Source organism: Schistocerca serialis, chromosome 1 (genome assembly GCF_023864345.2).
Source record: "Schistocerca serialis cubense isolate TAMUIC-IGC-003099 chromosome 1, iqSchSeri2.2, whole genome shotgun sequence".
Classification (NCBI taxonomy): Eukaryota; Metazoa; Arthropoda; class Insecta; order Orthoptera; family Acrididae; genus Schistocerca; species Schistocerca serialis.
This window is the reverse complement of record NC_064638.1, coordinates 1,144,122,057-1,144,141,077: the sequence shown is the minus strand read 5'-3', so window position 1 is coordinate 1,144,141,077 and position 19,021 is coordinate 1,144,122,057. Positions and strand designations below refer to the sequence as shown.

The following is a 19,021-nucleotide window of genomic DNA, read 5'->3' as shown; positions in this document are numbered from 1 at the left end:
GAGGCTGTCTATTGTCCTTAGTGTGGTCCCTGCCACAACAACCTCCGGAGATGGACGTCCCCATCACATCACTGCCACCTCCTTTATCGCCGCGGACCCCCCTCCCCCCCTCCTTCCACTGTGCTCAAACAGTGCTGCACACTGCGGGAGGGGGGGGGGAGGGGGGTGGTGCTGTGTGGTATCGAGAAGTACGAATGGCCCGCTTCATCTTCCTTGTTCAGTTCGCTGTATGACTTGCTGTAATGTGGACTCCTGTAATTACCGATGCAAAATAGATCGAGTCTTACAGTGTTCCGTGTGTTTTCCTTGGGCTACAACCCAGCCAAAACCCACAATACATTCCCAGTCTCCTGAGACATCAGTCGTCTTTAATCACAGAAGGCACACTTTATTTGATATTTGTTGAATAGCTTGCTGATCTTCAAAGAGACTCCACCAATATAAGGTAGAAAAAATCCTTGTCAAATTCTCTGTTTTTTTTTTTTGTCTGCCCCCGTCAGAGGTTCGAGTCCATCTTCAGGTACATATGTGTATGTGTGTGTGTGTGTGTGTGTGTGTGTGTGTGTGTGTGTGTGTGTGTGTTGTCCTTAGCATTAAGTTAATTTAATTTAGATTAAGTAGTGTGTAGGCTTAGGGACCGATGACCTCAGCAGTTTGATCCCATAAGACTTTACCACAATTTTTCCAATGTTTCTGTCTGCTCCTGAGTTTTACTGCATGCTGGCTGAAATGAACTGCAGATCTGCCTTTCAGACCAATGCTTTGGTAGCATTTGAAGATGAAAAATGAAATGATCATATGGCATTTACTGGCCGGGATATTCCCTTGATGAGCAGTTTCATAATGGAAGTATTGCGAGTTCACACAACACTGTCTGATGAGACACCTGTGATACATTCAAACAATACTTAAACTGTTAGCTGTGAACCAGTAGTGGGCATGTTCAGCTATCATCTGGGCTATTTGCTGAGGTTGATTAGTATGGTCAACAAACCATTTAAATTAATACGAAGATTATCTGCACAGATTAAGAACAAGAGTAAGCCCAGAAAATCCTTGTGCGATCCCACTGGTTACATCCACCCATTCTGAGGTTAATTTAATGCCTGCAACACTGCCTGCGATGAGACCTTCTGCTTTCTGTTATCAATATATGAAGTGCAGGAGGTATTTCATAAATGTTATAGACTAATCCTTTAAGTTACTAAGTACAATCTCAGGATCCCCACAACCAAAAGTCACAAAATATACCAATATAACAATGTTCTTGTTTAGCTTTGTAAGGACTACCTTTTTGAAGTACACTGTCTCATACAAATGCCAAACTAAGAGGCAAATTCCAAGTTATGCTCAGTTTAATGAATCAGTATTCTCTCGGAGGCTACTTTCTCAGACATTTTTTGGAAAAATTGGAAGGAGTTATAATCAGAGGCAGTTTTCTTATCTCTAGTTTCATAGGTGGATGTTACTTCAGCATATTGAAGCATATCAAGAAATGTCCTGAGCCACTGACTGATTATGAAGATGGCTTAAGTGTAGTTCCATCCAGACACCACAAGATTTTAATATTCTGCTATAAACAAACCATAGCCAGCAGAATTATTACATTTTAGGGACCTGATAAATGTTATAATCTCCTGAGGTGTTTATTTATGAAATGAATACCTGTTGGTAGTGGGTGGAGTGTCTGCTTAACTTAATATAACACATCTGTATTTGGTTTTTATTAATAGGGATAATGTATGCTGCTGCTGTGAGGAAGTAGTTCTTTTTTACTGTACGTGTCTGTGACTCAACACTTTCTCTATGTGGTGAGTAGCAACCTTTCCACTGTAGTTACACAGATCGACAAATGGAAGACAGTATGATACAGCTCCAGCTTACGGATTTCGGAGTGTTCTCAGTGTTCTCTTGGTGCCATTCTCTACGTTGTAACATAATCTGTTTTGGTATTGAGTATTGAAATTAACGGTGTTATAGTGCGTAATCAGTGTTCTTCATTGGATTATCCACCTTCAATGACATCCCTACAGTGGTGACCCCGCACAGGACACCTCACTGTACTTTTGGGGAATGGAGTCGGTGTAAAACTGGAGGCTGGTGACAGTGCTTTGCACTCGCCCAGCAGTAATGTGACTGATACTCCTCAAGACCAGCAGTCTCAGAAAATGGCTCCACAACGTAGGAACACACAAAACATTAAATGGCCAATTTTCTGCATGTTGACAACATTTCCTGCCAACACAACGTATAGTAAGACATTATAATTCCAATGCATCATCACCCACTTAAGCAAATATCAGACAATCTTTGCAGAGGATACTATAACCACACACAGTTATTTAGCGCTTAAGGCCGGCCTAATCGAGTACTTCGCCCCGTCACTTGAGTACATGCTCCGCAGACAGATTAGGAAACATGCACCCACCCAGCTACTGTGTGACCTGTGCTTACTATAAAGACCTGACCCACTTTCAGAGCAGATCCTCTGCATAATACGGCCCAGCAGGCTTCAAGAGAACATGAGACTTATCCTTGCACCGGATAAGTGGATAAAAATGCTTCACTACTGGTGCTGGCAGACAAATCTGAAACCATGGCAATAGGGCAGCTAGCGTAAAGGCAATGGCCAGACCCTGAGCATTTCTGTGGCTGTCGTAAGGGACTACAGGGCATAGTGATCTGTTATGCTCAATATTAGAGCCACCCTCCACCAATAGCAACTACTGCGTCATTTTTTAAGGAGTCCTCTGCTCACATTTTGGTCTGAAATTTGCGTCTGAGCATGGTTTGCCATCTCGGTTCCCTGGCACAGTGGTTTTTCTCCACGCATGCTCTGCAATGGAATTTCAGGCTTACGATGGACAGGAGCAGCATCACGGCATCCATGCAAATGAAAAGATCAACATTTTTCAGCCAGTCCCAGCCACAGATATTATACACATGCGCCACAGTTACATATACCTCGCCCAGCTGTGAAACCTTTGGCTTTGAAGAACTGAAATTTTATGGCAATCCCCACTCACTAAGCGGAGCCACACCCAAACATCATTTTCTTGTTGGTTCCAGGTAACATATCAAAAAGACTCTTTGTTATGGACAAAATATCACATACAAAGTTTTCAGTGGTCATGGGGCTTGATATTATCATTTTACCAAGGGCATTGTTTCAACTAGACTCCAAGGGCACTTCCCTCAACATCACGGTGGCTAATAACATATCCACATTGGCATATGACAAGAAAAGATTTTGTGTTGACACAGACCTACTGTAGCCAGTCACATGGAATTTCTTAATTGCAGATGTCAGGGTACTTATAATTGAGACAGACAACCTATAACAGTTCCAATTACTTGTGGATGTCCAGAGGGGACTGATAGCTCACAGATTCTGGAATAGTTCCCAGGCCTCACTTCATGGTCAGATGACAGGCATAAAAGAAGACCAAAGACTCAGCCCATTATCCATACAGCCCCAGGGAAACCCCTCTCCTCACACTGCAGAAGTTGGCCGCGAATGTCAACAGAGAAATTACAGACAGAATCACATGTCCCTTGGACAGCAAAATGGACCTCGCTCCACCATATGGTTTGTGGACACTATGTGTAGATTATTGGGTACTTACCAAGAGAACCATCCCTGACAGGCATCCCATACCCAACATAATGTACATGAATAACAAGTTGGTTGGAGCAACTGTGTTTACTGTAATTGACTGCGCAGGAGCATACTCACAAATTCCTACGGCCCCTGGGGACACGGCAAAGACAGCAATGATGACTCCTTTTGGATCATAGGAGTACTTGCACGAGGATTGACTGAAAAGTAATGCCTCCACCTTCGTAACTCTTCAACAGTTGGCAGCATTGGCATGTGCCAGTTACTGGCTTGTTCTGTAGCCTCGTAGCCTCTTCTCTACAGCTCCAGTTGGCGGGAAGCCTTAGCATTGAACGGTTGTGTTGTTACAGTGTAAAGTATGGAACCCTGCGCTGACGGTCAGTCAATTCGAATCAAGCAATGTGCAGTCATTGAATTCTTGAAAGTAGAAGGTGTCACCCCAAAAGAGATTCATCAGAGAATGGAAGCAGTTTATGGTGGCTGTGTTGATGTGACTACTGTGCATCGTTGGGCGAGTAAGTTTAAAGATGCTGAGGCGGAACATCTGACCTGCGTGACAAACAAAGAGTTGGATGTTCTGTGACAGCAACCACTGAGTTTCACAAGCAAAATGTTGACAGACTGATTCAAGATGATTGTCATATCACTCAGAGTGTGGAGTCTTGAATCAATCTGTCAACATTTTTCTTGCGAAACTCAGTGGTTGCTGTCACAGGACGTCCAAATCTTTGTTTATCACGCAGGTCAGATGTTCCCACCTCAACATCTTTCAACTTACTCACCCGACGACGTACAGCACTCACATCAACACAGTCACCATAAAATGATTTTATTCCCTGATGAATCTCCTTTGGGGTGACACCTGCTGTCAAGAATTCAATGGCTGTATGTTGCTTAAATCGCACTGACCAACCATCTGCGCAGGGTTCCATACTTTACACTGTAACAACACAGACCGCTACGGTCGCAGGTTCGAATCCTGCTTCGGGCATGGATGTTTGTGATGTCCTAAGGTTAGTTAGGTTTAACTAGTTCTAAGTTCTAGGGGACTAATGACTTCAGCAGTTGAGTCCCATAGTGCTCAGAGCCATTTGAACCATTTTTTTTTGTAACAACACAACCATACAATGCTAAGGCTTCCCGGCAACTGGAGCTGTAGAGAAGAGGCTATGGAACAAGCCTGTACCAGCCGCATACCAAAGCTGCCAACTGTTGAAGAGTTATGAAGGTGGAGGCATTACTTTTCAGTCAACTCATATACATATGGACTAAAAATACTGCCCAGACATGGCAATGTTTCATCCACCGAGATCTACATGGTGTATATTATTATACGGATGACATACTCGTGTTTTCTCTTTCATCAGGACAGCAAGCTACACACCATCAACTACTTTTCAAGTTATGTCAACAAGCAGGGGTTGTGGAGAATACAAGCAAGTGCATTTTTGGATGGGATAGCGTTGAGTTCCTGGGTTTGATGCATTGGCCGCAGGTGTCTTACCCTAGGAGACCAAGTCAGAGAGATCCAATAAGTTCCACTGCCACGGACATCCAAGGATCTTAGACAGTTTGTAGGTATGCTCAACAACGATCATTGCTACCCACCTCATGCGGTGGTGTCGGTGGCACTGCTGCCAAGATTGCTTAAGGCAAATTCACGGCAGGAACTAGGAAGGTGTCTTGGAATGAGAAGCAATAATTGCATTTGATTCGGTGAAAGAATGACCCACATGAGCTGTATTGCTGAATCATCTGCACCAAAATGTGCCAACAGCTATTATGGAGGACTCAAGCCAGGTGGTGGTGGGGGCCGCCCTCCAACAGCAAACTGACAGTGCGTGGCTGCCCCTGGCATTCTTCTCCTTTCTAATACTGGAGCATTATAGATCTTGTGTTACATGCAGTCTTTGTTGCTGTCAACCACTGTCATGATTTTCACAGACCCTGACTCCATTACCAATTGTTTTGAAATGGGTCACCTAAATGTTCACTTCAGTTGATCAGACAGGTGGAGTTGATTTCCCAGTTTACCATCGATGTACACTGTGTGAGTGGCTGCAAGTACATCATCACCGACTGCACCAATATTAGGACAGAACGATGGTGGGACTACAATGCACATGAATGGGTGCTGGACAAGAAGTTATGCATGCTATGGGAGCAACAGAGTTCAACTCTGCAATTACAAAGAGTCAAAAACAGCACAGGATAATGTCTAACTATGCAGTGCAACATGGCACATGGTAGGATGCCTGTCTACATATCACATGATTTCAAGAGAATTATCTTTCTGGCCTACCATAACCTCACGCACAGGAATGCGGACTACTGCGAAACTGGTGTGGCCCAGGATCAACAGAGATTGCCACTCGTGGGTAAAGCAGTGTGGCAGGTGTCAGCAGAGCAAAATTGACTATCATGTCCTCCGTCCACAAGGGCTGTTCACCACACTTTCAGTGAGGTTCGGGCATGTACATGTGGTTCTTGTAGGCCCTCTTCCTTACTCCAATGGCTTCTGTTCCCTTGTAACCTTAGTGGAATGCTTTATTTAGTGGATGGAGGCCACTCATGTGGCCAAAATGATGCCACATACAGTGGCAAAGCCTATTTTAGGCACTTGGATCATGAGGTTCGGAATGCCACACACCATCAGGACTGACAAGGGCCGGTAGTTCCTGGCGTCCTTACTTCAGGAAACCCTATGGTTATATGGCAGTTCTTGCATACATACCACTTGCTGTCATACTGCCAGTAACAGTATGTTGTAAAGGTTCTACCATAGCACAAAGGCAGCTTTGATATGTGCCAGTCGCCGTGGTCGTACGCACTCCAGCTTGTCCTGTTGGGCCTGCGATCAGCAATTGAGGACTATAGGCAAGATTCGGCTGAAAGCAAGGGGAAACTACAGCCGTAATTTTTCCCGAGGGTATGTAGCTTTACTGTATGATTAAATGATGATGGCGTCCTCTTGGGTAAAATATTCCGGAGGTAAAATAGTCCCCCATTCGGATATCTGGGCGGGGACTACTCAAGAGGACGTTGTTATCAGGAAAAAGAAAACTGGCGTTCTACGGATGGGAGCATGGAATGTCAGAACCCTTAATCGGGTAATCGGGCAGGTAGGTTAGAAAATTTAAAAAGGGAAATGGATAGGTTAAAGTTAGATATAGTGGGAATTAGTGAAGTTCGGTGGCAGGAGGAACAAGACTTTTGGTCAGGTGAATACAGGGTTATAAACACAAAATCAAATAGGGGTAATGCAGGAGTAGGTTTAATAATGAATACAAAAATAGGAGTATGGGTAAGCTACTTCAAACAGCATAGTGAACGCATTATTGTGGCCAAGATAGACACGAAGCCCACGCCTACTACAGTATTACAAGTTTATATGCCAACTCAATCTGCAGATGACGAAGAAATTGATGAAATGTATGATGAGATAAAAGAAATTATTCAGGTAGTGAAGGGAGATGAAAATTTAATAGTCATGGGTGACTGGAATTAAAGAGTAGGAAAAGGGAGAGAAGGAAACATAGTAGGTGAATATGGATTGGGGCTAAGAAATGAAAGAGGAAGCCTCCTGGTAGAATTTTGCGCAGAGCATAACCTAATCATAGCTAACACTTGGTTTAAGAATCATGAAAGAAGGTTGTACACATGGAAGAACCCTGGGGATACTAAAAGGTATCAGATAGACTATATAATGGTAACACAGAGATTTAGGAACCAGGTTTTAAATTGTAAGACATTTCCAGGGGCAGATGTGGACTCTGACCAAAAATCTATTGGTTAAGAACTGTAGATTAAAACTGAAGAAACTGCAAAAAGGTGGGAATTTAAGGAAATGGGACCTGGATAAACTGAAAGAACCACAGGTTGTACAGAGTTTCAGGGAGAGCATAAAGGAACAATTGACAGGAATGTGGGAAAGAAATACACTAGAAGAAAAATGGGTAGCTTTGAGGAATGAAACAGTGAAGGCAGCAGAGGATCAAATAGGTAAAAAGACTAGGGCTAGTAGAAACCCTTGGATAACAGAAGAAATATTGTATTTAATTGATGAAAGGAGAAAATACAAAAATGCAGTAAATGAAGCAGGCAAAAAGAATACAAACATCTCAAAATGATATCGACAGGCAGTGCAAAATGGCTAAGCAGGGATGGCTAGAGGACATATGTAAGGATGTAGAGTCTTATCTCACTAGGTGTAAGATAGATACTGCCTACAGGAAAATTAGAGACCTTTGGAGAAAGAATAACCACTTGCATGAATATCAAGACATTTGATGGAAACCCAGTTCTAAGCTAAGAATGGAAAGCAGAAAGGTGGAAGGAGTATATAGAGGGTCTATACAAGGGCGATGAACTTGAGGACAATATTATGGAAATGGAAGAGGATGTAGATGAAGATGAAATGGGAGATATGATACTGTGTGAAGAGTTTGACAGAACACTGAAAGACCTGAGTCAAAACAAGGCCCCAGGAGTAGACAACATTCCATTAGAACTACTGACAGCCTTGGGAGAGCCAGTCCTGACAAAACTCTACCATTTGGTGAGCAAGATGTATGAGACAGGCGGAATTCCCTCAGACTTCAAGAAGAATATAATAAATCCAATCCCAAAGAAAGCAGGTGTTGACAGACATGAAAATTACCGAACTATCAGTTTAATAAGTCACAGCTGCAAAATACTAACGTGAATTCTTTACAGGCGAATGGAAAAACTGATAGAAGCCGACCTCGGGGAAGATCAGTTTGGATTCCATCGAAATGTTGGAACACGTGAGGCAATACTGACCCTACGACTTATCTTAGAAGAAAGGTTAAGGATAGGCAAACCTACGTTTCTAGCATTTGTAGACTTAGAGAAAGCTTTTGGCAATATTGATTGGAATACTCTCTTTCAAATTCCGAAGGTGGCAGGGGTAAAATACAGGGAGCGAAAGGCTATTTTTAATTTGTACAGAAACCAGATGGCAGTTATAAGAGTCGTGGCATATGAAAGGGAAGCAGTGGTTGGGAAGGGAGTGAGACAGGGTTGTAGCCTATCCCCGATGTTATTAAATCTGTATATTGATCAAGCAATAAAGGAAACAAAAGAATAGTTCGGAGTAGATATTAAAATCCATGGAGAAGAAATAAAAACTTTGAGGTTCGCCGATGACATTGTAATTCTGTCAGAGACAGCAAAGGACTTTGAAGGAACAGTTGAACGGAATGGACAGTGTCTTGAAAGGAGGGTATAAGATGAACATCAACAAAAGCAAAATGAGGATAATGGAATGTAGTCGAATTAAGTCGGGTGATGCTAAGGGAATTAGATTAGGAAATTGGACACTTAAAGTAGTGAAGGAGTTTTGCTATTTGGGGAGCAAAATAACTGATTATGGTCGAAGTAGAGAGGATATAAAATGTAGACTGGCAATGGCAAGGAAAGCGTTTCTGAAGAGGAGAAATTTGTTAACATCAAGTATTGATTTAAATGTCAGAAAGTCGTTTCTGAAAGTATTTGTATGGAGCGTAGCCATGTATGGAAGTGAAACGTGGACGATAAATAGTTTAGACAAGAAGAGAATAGAAGCTTTCGAAATGTGGTGCTGTAGAAGAATGCTGAAGATTAGAAGGGTAGATCACATAACTAATGAGGAGGTACTGAATAGAATTGGGGAGAAGAGGAGCTTGTGGCACAGCTTGACTAGAAGAAGGGACCGGTTGGTAGGACATGTTCTGAGACATCGAGGGATCACCAATTTAGTATTGGAGGGCAGTGTGGAGGGTAAAAATCGTAGAGGGAGACCAAGAGATGAATACACTAAGCAGATTCAGAAGGATGTAGGCTGCAGTAGGTACTGGGAGATGAAGAAACTTGCACAGGATAGAGTAGCATGGTGAGCTGCATCAAACCAGTCTCAGGACTGAAGACCACAACAACAACAACATGCAAGATTCATGAGAACAACTCGTGTATGGCAAGGAGCTACACCTAATAGTGCAAGTGATTAGGGACAAGCCTTCTGACCTCCCTCCAACGTCCTCCATCACCAAGATCAATTGACACCATCGTGAAATTGTGGCCTGACTAGGGCTCACAGCGCTGCAATTAGACAGACACAGTAATATGTTCGCACATTGGGTCCTCAACAGTGTACCATTTGTCTAGCTGTGGGACGACTTGGCCCATCCATCTCTCATCCACTGTGAAGTGTCCTATACAAGGTTCTGCAGTGCGGGCCATACACTTTTAAAATTCAATGCAGCAGATTATGTGAAATGGTTACAGTCAAATGATCTAAGCTGACACACTTGGATGTGGAGGTGTCAGAGGACATTGTTCCTGTGCCACCCACCACTCTACCAGCCACTCCCAGACAGAGAGCGCAGTGGATCCCCACCTTAATTGAATGCCACCAGTGGCACCCCCACGGGAACTGGTTCCAAAGACTGCAAGATCAGGCTGCATTGGAAATCATGTGTCCCGGTATACCTGGGCTCTGGGTTCTAAAAGGAAGAAAGGAGGAGGGTCTGATGTAGCAACACAGATTGACAAATTAAAGACAGAGTGACATAGCTTTAACTTGAGGACTGTGGAGTGTTATCTTGGTGCCATTATCTATGTTGTGACATATTTTATTTTGGTATTGCGTGCTGGAATTAAAGGTGTTACAGTGTGTAATCAGTGTTCTTCATTGGATTACCCCACCTTCAGCAACATTCGTACACCATATTCTTGTTAATCACTGGATTTGTTGGTCAATGACTAGAAAATTTCTGCCAGTGGTTCTGGTGGTGGGGATCATTATTATTTAGACCACTACATTTTTGTTAGTAATGTTCCAAATTGTTTTAGCTTTATTCTTGCAAAGTTTTATCTGTTGAGCATAGTGTACATGTTTCACCTTTTTTATAAGAGAGGAGCATTTTATAATATTTGTAATTGATTTTCAACTCCTGACTACAGCTGTCCTACTAAATTAGGGAGATCTCTCTTTTCCAAGTACAAAACATCTTAATCCCAAGAGTTATCCATCTCTTGCCACTGGTTCTATTCAATTTTACTCTTGTCTGTTTAATGAGGAAAAAGATGCTATGGGAATATGTTTAAGGAAAATTTAAATTTTTCTTGTAAACTGTCTGTTTTATACATTTCTCTCGAACGTTGTTCTAATAACACCTACCTAAACACTGGTTATCAAGTCAGTGTTGATGATTTAGCGATGCACTACTTTCCTCCTGTGATTTGTATGTAACTGGTCAGTATATTTTGTTTACATTTGACCATCATGTTTACGTAAATCACTGCCTATTTGGTTTACAACTATATCATTGGAGATTGCTGGAATGGAATGCAAGATGAACCAGGTTTGGTGAACACCAGCAGCTTAGAAACTGACATTCAGTCACATTCCATACACTCAACAGTGAATTTTGTGGAATGAATCAACTATTGGAATTACAGTGACATCATTATAAAAGTGAATCAGTTTGCTACACTACCTACTAACAACCCCTTGTAATGTTATACTTCTGGGATATCTAACGAAGATATTAACTGTATTTTCCATTAAATTTGACGTGTAAACTAAACTCTGGCATATAAATGTTGCAACTTCGGGAAAAAGCTATACAGGTCTCCTGACTTTTCAACTGCTGAAGCAGGGAGATCCAATATTGGATAGGATTCAATGCGGCATTTTGAACGTATACAAATAGGGGTTTATTTTTGTATTACTGCTCCTTACATACGATTGCCGCCCCCACGAAGGTAAGACTAATTACAGCCCGCACGCCGTACAAGAATCAAAAGAGTACAAATCCTGTATTTAGTGCCATAGAAGATACAGTCCACTCATGTAGTTTCCACAGTGTTATGAAGAGAGTGGATGTTGATAATGTGATTTATGTTGATAATGTGATTTCCCCCCCCCCCCCCCCCCCCCCCCTTGCACATTATACTTACGAAATTGAAGTAATTATACCCTGGCAACGATATTGGTTTGAAAAGGAAAATAGATTTTATTGTAGTATTACTCAAATGTAAAGTACGGTTACGCTTGCGGAAACAAACACCTATTGCAAGTATATGTTTACCTCATGATTGGCGCGTTTACAGTTGTAAACATCAACAACGTTGCGAACAATTGCAACATATAACAATACGAAGGATGTAAAATCCTATAATATCGAAGATGAAAGGATTTGGTGGTTATTTATGCGCAATTACATAAATCTTCAACATTACACGACTTTCTGGCAAAAGAAGCAAGTCTAACATACTAAGATTTCGAGGTGTAATCCAAACAAAAGCAACGTTTTGACAGCTTTTTTGGTTTACATTGAAAATATTAATTTTATTCTTTAAGAAGGCACAAGAAAGATTAAGGAATCCAACGTATTCCGCCAGGAGTATGAATATTACTTGTAGCTCACTACCGGAAAAAAATAGTGATCTTTATTGTTAATTATACATTTACCTTCAAGCAGTTACAATATACATAAAAAATGCTTAATACCCGACGATCATCAGGTCTTACAGTATCTGACACATGGAGGTGAGGTTATTTTCATCTTTCTGGGCGATTTCAATAATCGTGTCTGCGTGTGCTCAGTTGTAAACATTACAAAGATAATGCTTTGGAATGTGCGTGTTTTGTAAACATTACAGAGATAGTGTATGTTCTATGTTGTGAAGTTTGTGGCGGTTATTAAATTTAGTATGTGTGACAAATATGTTTTTATTGAAACTGTGAAGAGCAAGGGGACTCTGAGGACTATTAAACATGTCATCTCAAAGCGAAAGTTTGAGGATGAAGATGTTATTGTAGTAAGAACACCATTATTTAAGTTGTTTATATTTATATATGAGCTGTCTGTTAGTTTTATTTGGTTGTTCGTTCCACGGATCATTTGAACGATAAATCATAATGCTGTGGAACGCGTCATTTTATATACACATCACAAATTAATATGTAAATGTGGCTACATTCTGAACATTTAAATTATTTTAAGAAAAAGTATGTAGAAGTGTGTCATTACTTCCTGTTTACCGCCTTCTGCGCATTACAATAATAGAAATTCTTGCACGGAATAGAAGGATTTATCAAGGAGAACCTTTTTTAGCTTGTTTTCAAATTTTACTTTATTTGTCCGAAATTTTATATCCCTGCACAAGTTTTCAAAAATTTTAGTTGCAGCATTGTGCACCCATTTTTTTTTGTGCTAAGATCTTAACGTGGAGTAATGAACGTAGTTTTTTTTTCTTTTGGTGTTGGAATTACGTACATCATTGTTTCTTTTGAACTGCAGTTGTTGTTGTTGTTGTTGTTGTCGTTGTCTTGAGCCCAGAGACTGGTTTGATGCAGCTCTCCATGCTACTCTATCCTGTGCAAGCTTTTTCATCCCCAAGTAACTACTGCAGCCTACATCATTCTGAATCTGCGTAGTGTATTCATCTCTTGGTCCCCCTCTACGATCTTTACAGTCCACGCTTCCTTCCAATACTAAATTGGTTATCTCTTGATGCCTCAGAATGTGTCCTACCAACTGATCCCTTCTTCTAGTCAGGTTGTGCCACAAATTCCTCTCCTCCCCAATTCTATTCAGTACCTCCTCATTAGTTAATGATCTACCCATCTAATCTACAGCATTCTTCTGTAGCACTGCATTTTGAAAGTTTCTATTCTCTTCTTGTCTAACCTATTTATTGTTTATGTTTCACTTCCATACTCCATACAAATACTTTCAGAAATGACTTCCTGACAAATCTATAATCAGTGTTAACGAATTTCTCGTCATCAGAAATGCTTTCCTTGCCATTGACAGTCTACGTTTTATATCCTCTCTCCACACAAGTGGAGGAACTAAAATTCCTACCACAGCAATGGCTCTTGACCTTGTGTTTGCAGGAAATGCATTGTAAACTATGTGATGCCCCTGTACTACAGGGCATGTCAACCATTGCAAGGATGACCTGACTGGGGAAAGGGTGAAGGAAGGAATTACTGTGTTTGTTTGTAATTCTCACCAAGCCATTTGGGATCTGCATGAAGTATGTGCTGGATTCCTTTTGTGTGAGACATGTACAGGCTCCAATCTGGGGTTTTAACCAACTGCCATACTGGGTAGTTCCTCCACTTGTGTCATGAACCCATTAAAGTTCCACTGTAGTATGGGAACCATTTATCATGGAGGTTACACTTTCACCCTGTCTTTCCACTGTGAGGAGAGCCGACGGCAGGTAGAAGTTCAGTCATGGGACGAGATGAGTGCCCCAGGCCAGAATCGAGGTCCATCAGCTCTGAAGATGAATCGTTACAAGATATCAGAAAGAGTGGTGTCAACATTGTCAGACTGCTTACTTCCCGTCTCTGTCAGTGGTTGCTGCCTGGCCTTTGATTTTTTGTTAAGGCGAGCAGTGTGAAACGAATAATAAGATTTCCGATGCAAAGAAACACCATATCAGTTGCGTTAAGAAACAACTTTTAATGCAAGTAGCTTGCTATTTATTTACATTGACAGTCTTCAAAAACAGTTGCTAACGTAGAGGCCCAGAGTAATTTTAGATTTAATGCAATACAGGAGAGGTTGCACTCCTGCTTCTGCTTTTAATGCGATATCTTCGGACATTTTAAATGAGCACTACAACTACATAGCTGTATTCACAGATGGTGTAACTAAACAAGGAGATTCCGTTGGCTGCTCTGTTGTTTTCCCTGATCAACTCCTCCAGTTTCAGTTGCCTCCAGACTTCACTGTCTTAATGACAAATTATCAGCGATCTTGAGGAAACTGTTGCAGATGAGATGTGCCGCGCCTGCTAAATTTCTCGTCTGTTCTGACTCCTTTAGTGCCCTTCAGTCTGTGCAACCCATGTATCCAACCAGTGAAGTCCAAGCTAACCAGGACACCCTTCTCCACTTACAAAGGCCTGGAAAGGAGGTATCTTTGTGCGGGGTGCCAGGGCACATGGGTGTTGTGGATAATGAAGGAGTGGCTGTAGCAGCCAAGGAGGCATGTCTTGATCCTCGGTTGGTTCTGTCTGTCATCCCCCTGCATGCTATCACCGTGCTGTTGAGGTACAAAGTCATGCGTCAGTGGGAAGAAGAATGGTTGGAAGTGGCAGACAGTAAGCTGCAGCTAGTAAAACCCACAACACAGCCATGGCATACCTTCTTTCAGCCATGCAGGCGGCATGAGGTCCTCGTTACCTGTCTTCGCGTAGGCAGCAGTACTTGCTCCGGCAAGAAGACTCTCCAATTTGTGGTGCTTGTGGCATATATGTTACTGTGTGCCACTTTTTACTAGGTGGTGTTTTAGTTTCACATCAGAGGGTAGCTGACAGATCTGCCCTTATTTTAAGTGATAGTCCAACAAATGTGGTTCGAGTTTTAATGTTATGTAATATGTCAGACTTGTTTCCCAAGTTAGTTGGGAGGTGTTCTGAATATGTTATCTGAGTGACTGGCTTATCCATATTTTTGTAACTGGCAACATTTTTAGCCCTTTTATCCATATTCATTTATTTTTATATTTGTAAGGGCACTGATAACCTCACCCTTCAGTGTCCAGAACTCTAAACACACACAGTTTGCCCCTTGAATCCCTACTTATCACTATTGACATCCCTTCCCTATTACCAACATCCCTCTTGCCATTATTGAACACTACCTTTCCAAATGTCATTCAGGCTCCAAACTTACTACCTCATTCCTCAACTTTATTGTAATTCACACCCCCTGCGGGTCCAGGGGTTAGAATAGCCTCAAGGTATCCCTGCCTGTTGTAAGAGGTGACTAAAAGGAGTCTCTCACTTTTCCGCCCTATATCTAAGTTCAGGTCCCACTTTATGGTTTGACCTGCCACTTTTCAAATTCTACAAAAGTGCAGGCCATATGGGGAGGGATGCCTTATGTGATGCATGAGTTATCCATAACGCCCTTAGATTCGATCTCCTTGAACCTCTTGTCATGGCTTTGCATCTGCACCTGCAATTCAACTAGCCTATTTGGAAGAGGACACTTTCCAGGGTATGTTATTTTCTTCCATTGTCTCCTGTCCTCTTTCACCCTCATGACAATATTGGATTTCTCTGTGCCCAATATCCAGCACGGTAGCCAGTCTGTAGAGGTGGGGCCGTCATGTACCCATTTGGTGGTAACCTCTTGACAACAGAGGGATGGCACTGCTGATGCCCGAGCTGTAAACTCCTCACATATGCCAAGGAGTAGATGCCTGTCTTCCTAGGACATCAGGACTCCCGGCGACGGCCATCATGCCAGGTGGCCTTTGCTGTGGCTGGGTGGTGTCTGTGGGGAGAGCCTCTGATCGGAGTGGGTGGCATCAGGGTGCATGATCTGCAATGAAACGGACTAAGTCACCTCTTGCTAGTGACCATACTCTCTAAGAAGGGCAAGATCGAGAACAATGCTGACAAATATGACCCTAAATCATTTCCCTTCCTCGCTATATCATGAGAGGGCTGTAGAAAGAAGAGAGCCATATTTGCCTCGGTATTTAGTCTGTAGCAGAATGAACTGGGACTTCTTTCTACCTACAAAGCCTCAATTTTTTTTTTTTTGAGCATCTTGAGGATAAGTTGGGTGAAGTGACAGTACTGTCCAAGATTACAAGCGGTGCAAACTTGATTCAGACAGCATCGCCAGCCCAGTCCTGGGCGTTACTCACTTGTGACCAGTTGGGTGATATTCCTGTTTCCGTCACTCCCCATAAAAGCCTCAACGTGGTCCAGGGGATTATTTTCCATTGCGACCTCCTCTTGCAGTCTGATGACAAGCTCTGCGCCAATCTAGAATGGCATTGTGTTCATTTCATCTGGCGCATTTACAGGGGACCCAAAGACGACAGGGTTACTACCGGTGCCTTTGGCCTTTGAGGGTGATTCATTGCCTGAAAAGGCCAAGGTGATGGTTTACCGCTGTGACATTAAGCCGTATGACCCTCCCCCTATGTGGTGCATTTTAAGTGCTGGAAATTCGAGCACATGTCTTCCCGCTGCACTTCCAAAACCACATGTTGAGACTGCGGATGTCCACTGCATCCAGATACTCCATGTGCACCTTCTCCCACTTGTATCAACCATGGAGAGCAGCACTCTCCCTGCTCGCCAGATTGCATAGTACTCCAAAAGGAGCAGAAAATCATGGAGTACAAGACACTGGACCGGTTAACTTACCAAGAGGCTAAACATAAATTTGAATGATTACCGTTAGGTTGATGTCCACATATGCTGCAGCTACATTACCGCCGCCGTCACAAGCACCAGTCGTACCACACTCTGTGCCACGAACAGAGGGCCCTCCGGGCCTCCAGAATACATCCGCCCCCTTGGTGGTAGGGTGAAAATCTTCTTCTGTTGCTCCCAAAGTACTGACTTCAGGAGCTAGCCCCCCCCCCCCCCCCAAATGCAGGGGATATTGGTCCCTTCCTCCCCAGCCGAAGAAGCAACAGCCTCGTCCGGCTCCTCTAGTGCAGAAGGGGACCCTCTCTTCCAAGGTCTCCACTAATGCCACAGTGGACACTCGCCAGTGGCTAAAGGAGCCAAAAGCTGCTGGATGAAGAGCTTCACGGTCTTCCTCCATGTCTGAAGCTATTTTGGAGAAGACCTCCCAGGAAGCCCTGGAAGAGAAGCAAGAGGCAAGCAAACAAAGAAGTTTGCTAAGAAAAAGGACCTTCCGTTGGCCACAACACCACCACTCCATACCAGTTCTGTACCTGAGGATGAGGTGGAGATCTTAGTGTCCGCTGAGAACCTGGATCTCATTGATGCCTCATCCACAATAGGAATTAAAAAAATACTCAATTGGTGGCAGCAGGTGACCCTAAGGTGTAACTTGGCTCCATGGGTGCTTCATGCCTTCCCAGCTTCACAATAACGTCATCCTCCAGTGGAATTGTTGCGGTTTTTTCCACCACCTGGCTGAACTATGGCAACTGTTAAGCTTTACACCTGCTTTCTGCATTGCCGTCCAGGAAACCTGATTCCTGGCAATGCGGACCCCTTCCCTGTGCAGCTGTAGGGGATATTACAAGAACCATAGCGACTATAGTAGAGTGTCAGGTGGAGTTTGTGTCTATGTCCTGAACTCAGTATGCAGTGAACCTGTGCCCCTTCAAACCCGTCTTGAAGCTGTGGCTGACAGGACAAGGACAACACAGAAATAACTGTTTGCAATGGATATCTTCCTCCAGATGGTGCAGTACCCCTGAACGCATTGACTGCACTGAGTCATCAACTCCTTGAACCTCTCCTACTTTTGGGAGATTTTAATGCCCATAACCCCTTGTGGGGTGGCACTGTGCTTACTGGCCGAGGTCAAGGTGTCAAAACTTTCCTGTCTCAACTCGAACTCTGCCTCTTAAATACTGGGGCCCCCAAGCATTTCAGCGTGACTCACAGCACTTACTCGGCCATTAATTTATCCCTCTGCAGCCCAGGACTTCTCCCATCTGTCCACTGGAGAGTCACTCCCCCAGTGTCATGCCCCTGGATGTCTACCAAGATGGGCTTTAAACAAGGCAGACTGGGAAGCTCTCACCTCTGCTGTCATCCTTGAATCTCCCCCACATGGTACCATTGATGTGGTAGTTGAGCAGATCAATAGAACTATTGTTTTTTTTTCGGCAGAAAACTTGAACCCTTGTTCTTTATGATGTCCCTGGCGAAAGTCAGTACATTGGTGGTCGCCGGAAATCTCTAAGGCCATTAAAGAGCATTGGCGATCTCTACAGCGACATAAGCACCACCTTTCCCTAGAGCACCTAACAGCTTTTAAATGGCTCTGTGCCCGCGTTTGCCAGCTTATAAAAAGTTGGAAACAGGAATGTTGGGAGAGGTACATCTCGACCATTGGGTGTCATACATCACCTTCCCAAGTCTGGATGAAGATCAGACGTGTTCATGGGTGCCAGGCCCCGACAGGTGTCACTGGTATTAACATCAATGGCGTGTTATCTACTGACCCAAACACGATTGCTGAGCACTGTGCTTGTGCCTTCGAGTCAGAGAATTATCCCCCAGCATTTCGCACCCTCAAATTGCGGATGGAAAGGAAAGCCCTCTCATTCACTGAATGTCGCGGTGAACCCTATAATGAGTCAGAGCTCATTGTCCTTGCACATTGTCCCGACACAGCTTCTGGGCCAGATCGGATCCACCATCAGATGATCAAACATCTCTCGTCCGACTACAAGCGACATCTCCTCATCGTCTCCAGCCGGATCTGGTGCAATGTCGTATTTCCATCGCAATGGCGAGAGAGCACCTTCATTCCAGTGCTCAAACCCGGCAAATACCCGCTTGATGTGGATAGCTATCGGTCCATCAGCCTCATCAACATTCTTTCTAAGCTGTTAGAACATACGGTAAGTCGACAGTTGTGTT

General features: G+C 43.2%; 2 protein-coding genes across 6 annotated transcripts in view; one reads left to right on the top strand and one right to left on the bottom strand.

Annotated features, from left to right (window-relative positions):
- LOC126417627 (uncharacterized) overlaps positions 1-12,249 on the bottom strand; it is a 79,941-nt gene extending 67,692 nt beyond the window's left edge. Inside the window, exon 1 of one of the 4 annotated variants that reach the window (XR_007575742.1) lies at positions 12,096-12,249. The gene's annotated coding sequence lies outside the window, so the exon portion shown is untranslated. The remainder of the gene's footprint in view (positions 1-12,095) is intronic. The other 3 variants (XM_050085134.1, XM_050085135.1, XM_050085136.1) reach the window with 3 other exon arrangements.
- LOC126417601 (uncharacterized) overlaps positions 12,250-19,021 on the top strand; it is a 220,308-nt gene continuing 213,536 nt past the window's right edge. Inside the window, exon 1 of one of the 2 annotated variants that reach the window (XM_050085131.1) lies at positions 12,250-12,445. In XM_050085131.1, coding sequence (XP_049941088.1) covers positions 12,296-12,445 — 150 coding nt within the window. In that variant the 5' untranslated portion in view covers positions 12,250-12,295. The remainder of the gene's footprint in view (positions 12,446-19,021) is intronic. The other variant, XM_050085132.1, reaches the window with a different exon arrangement.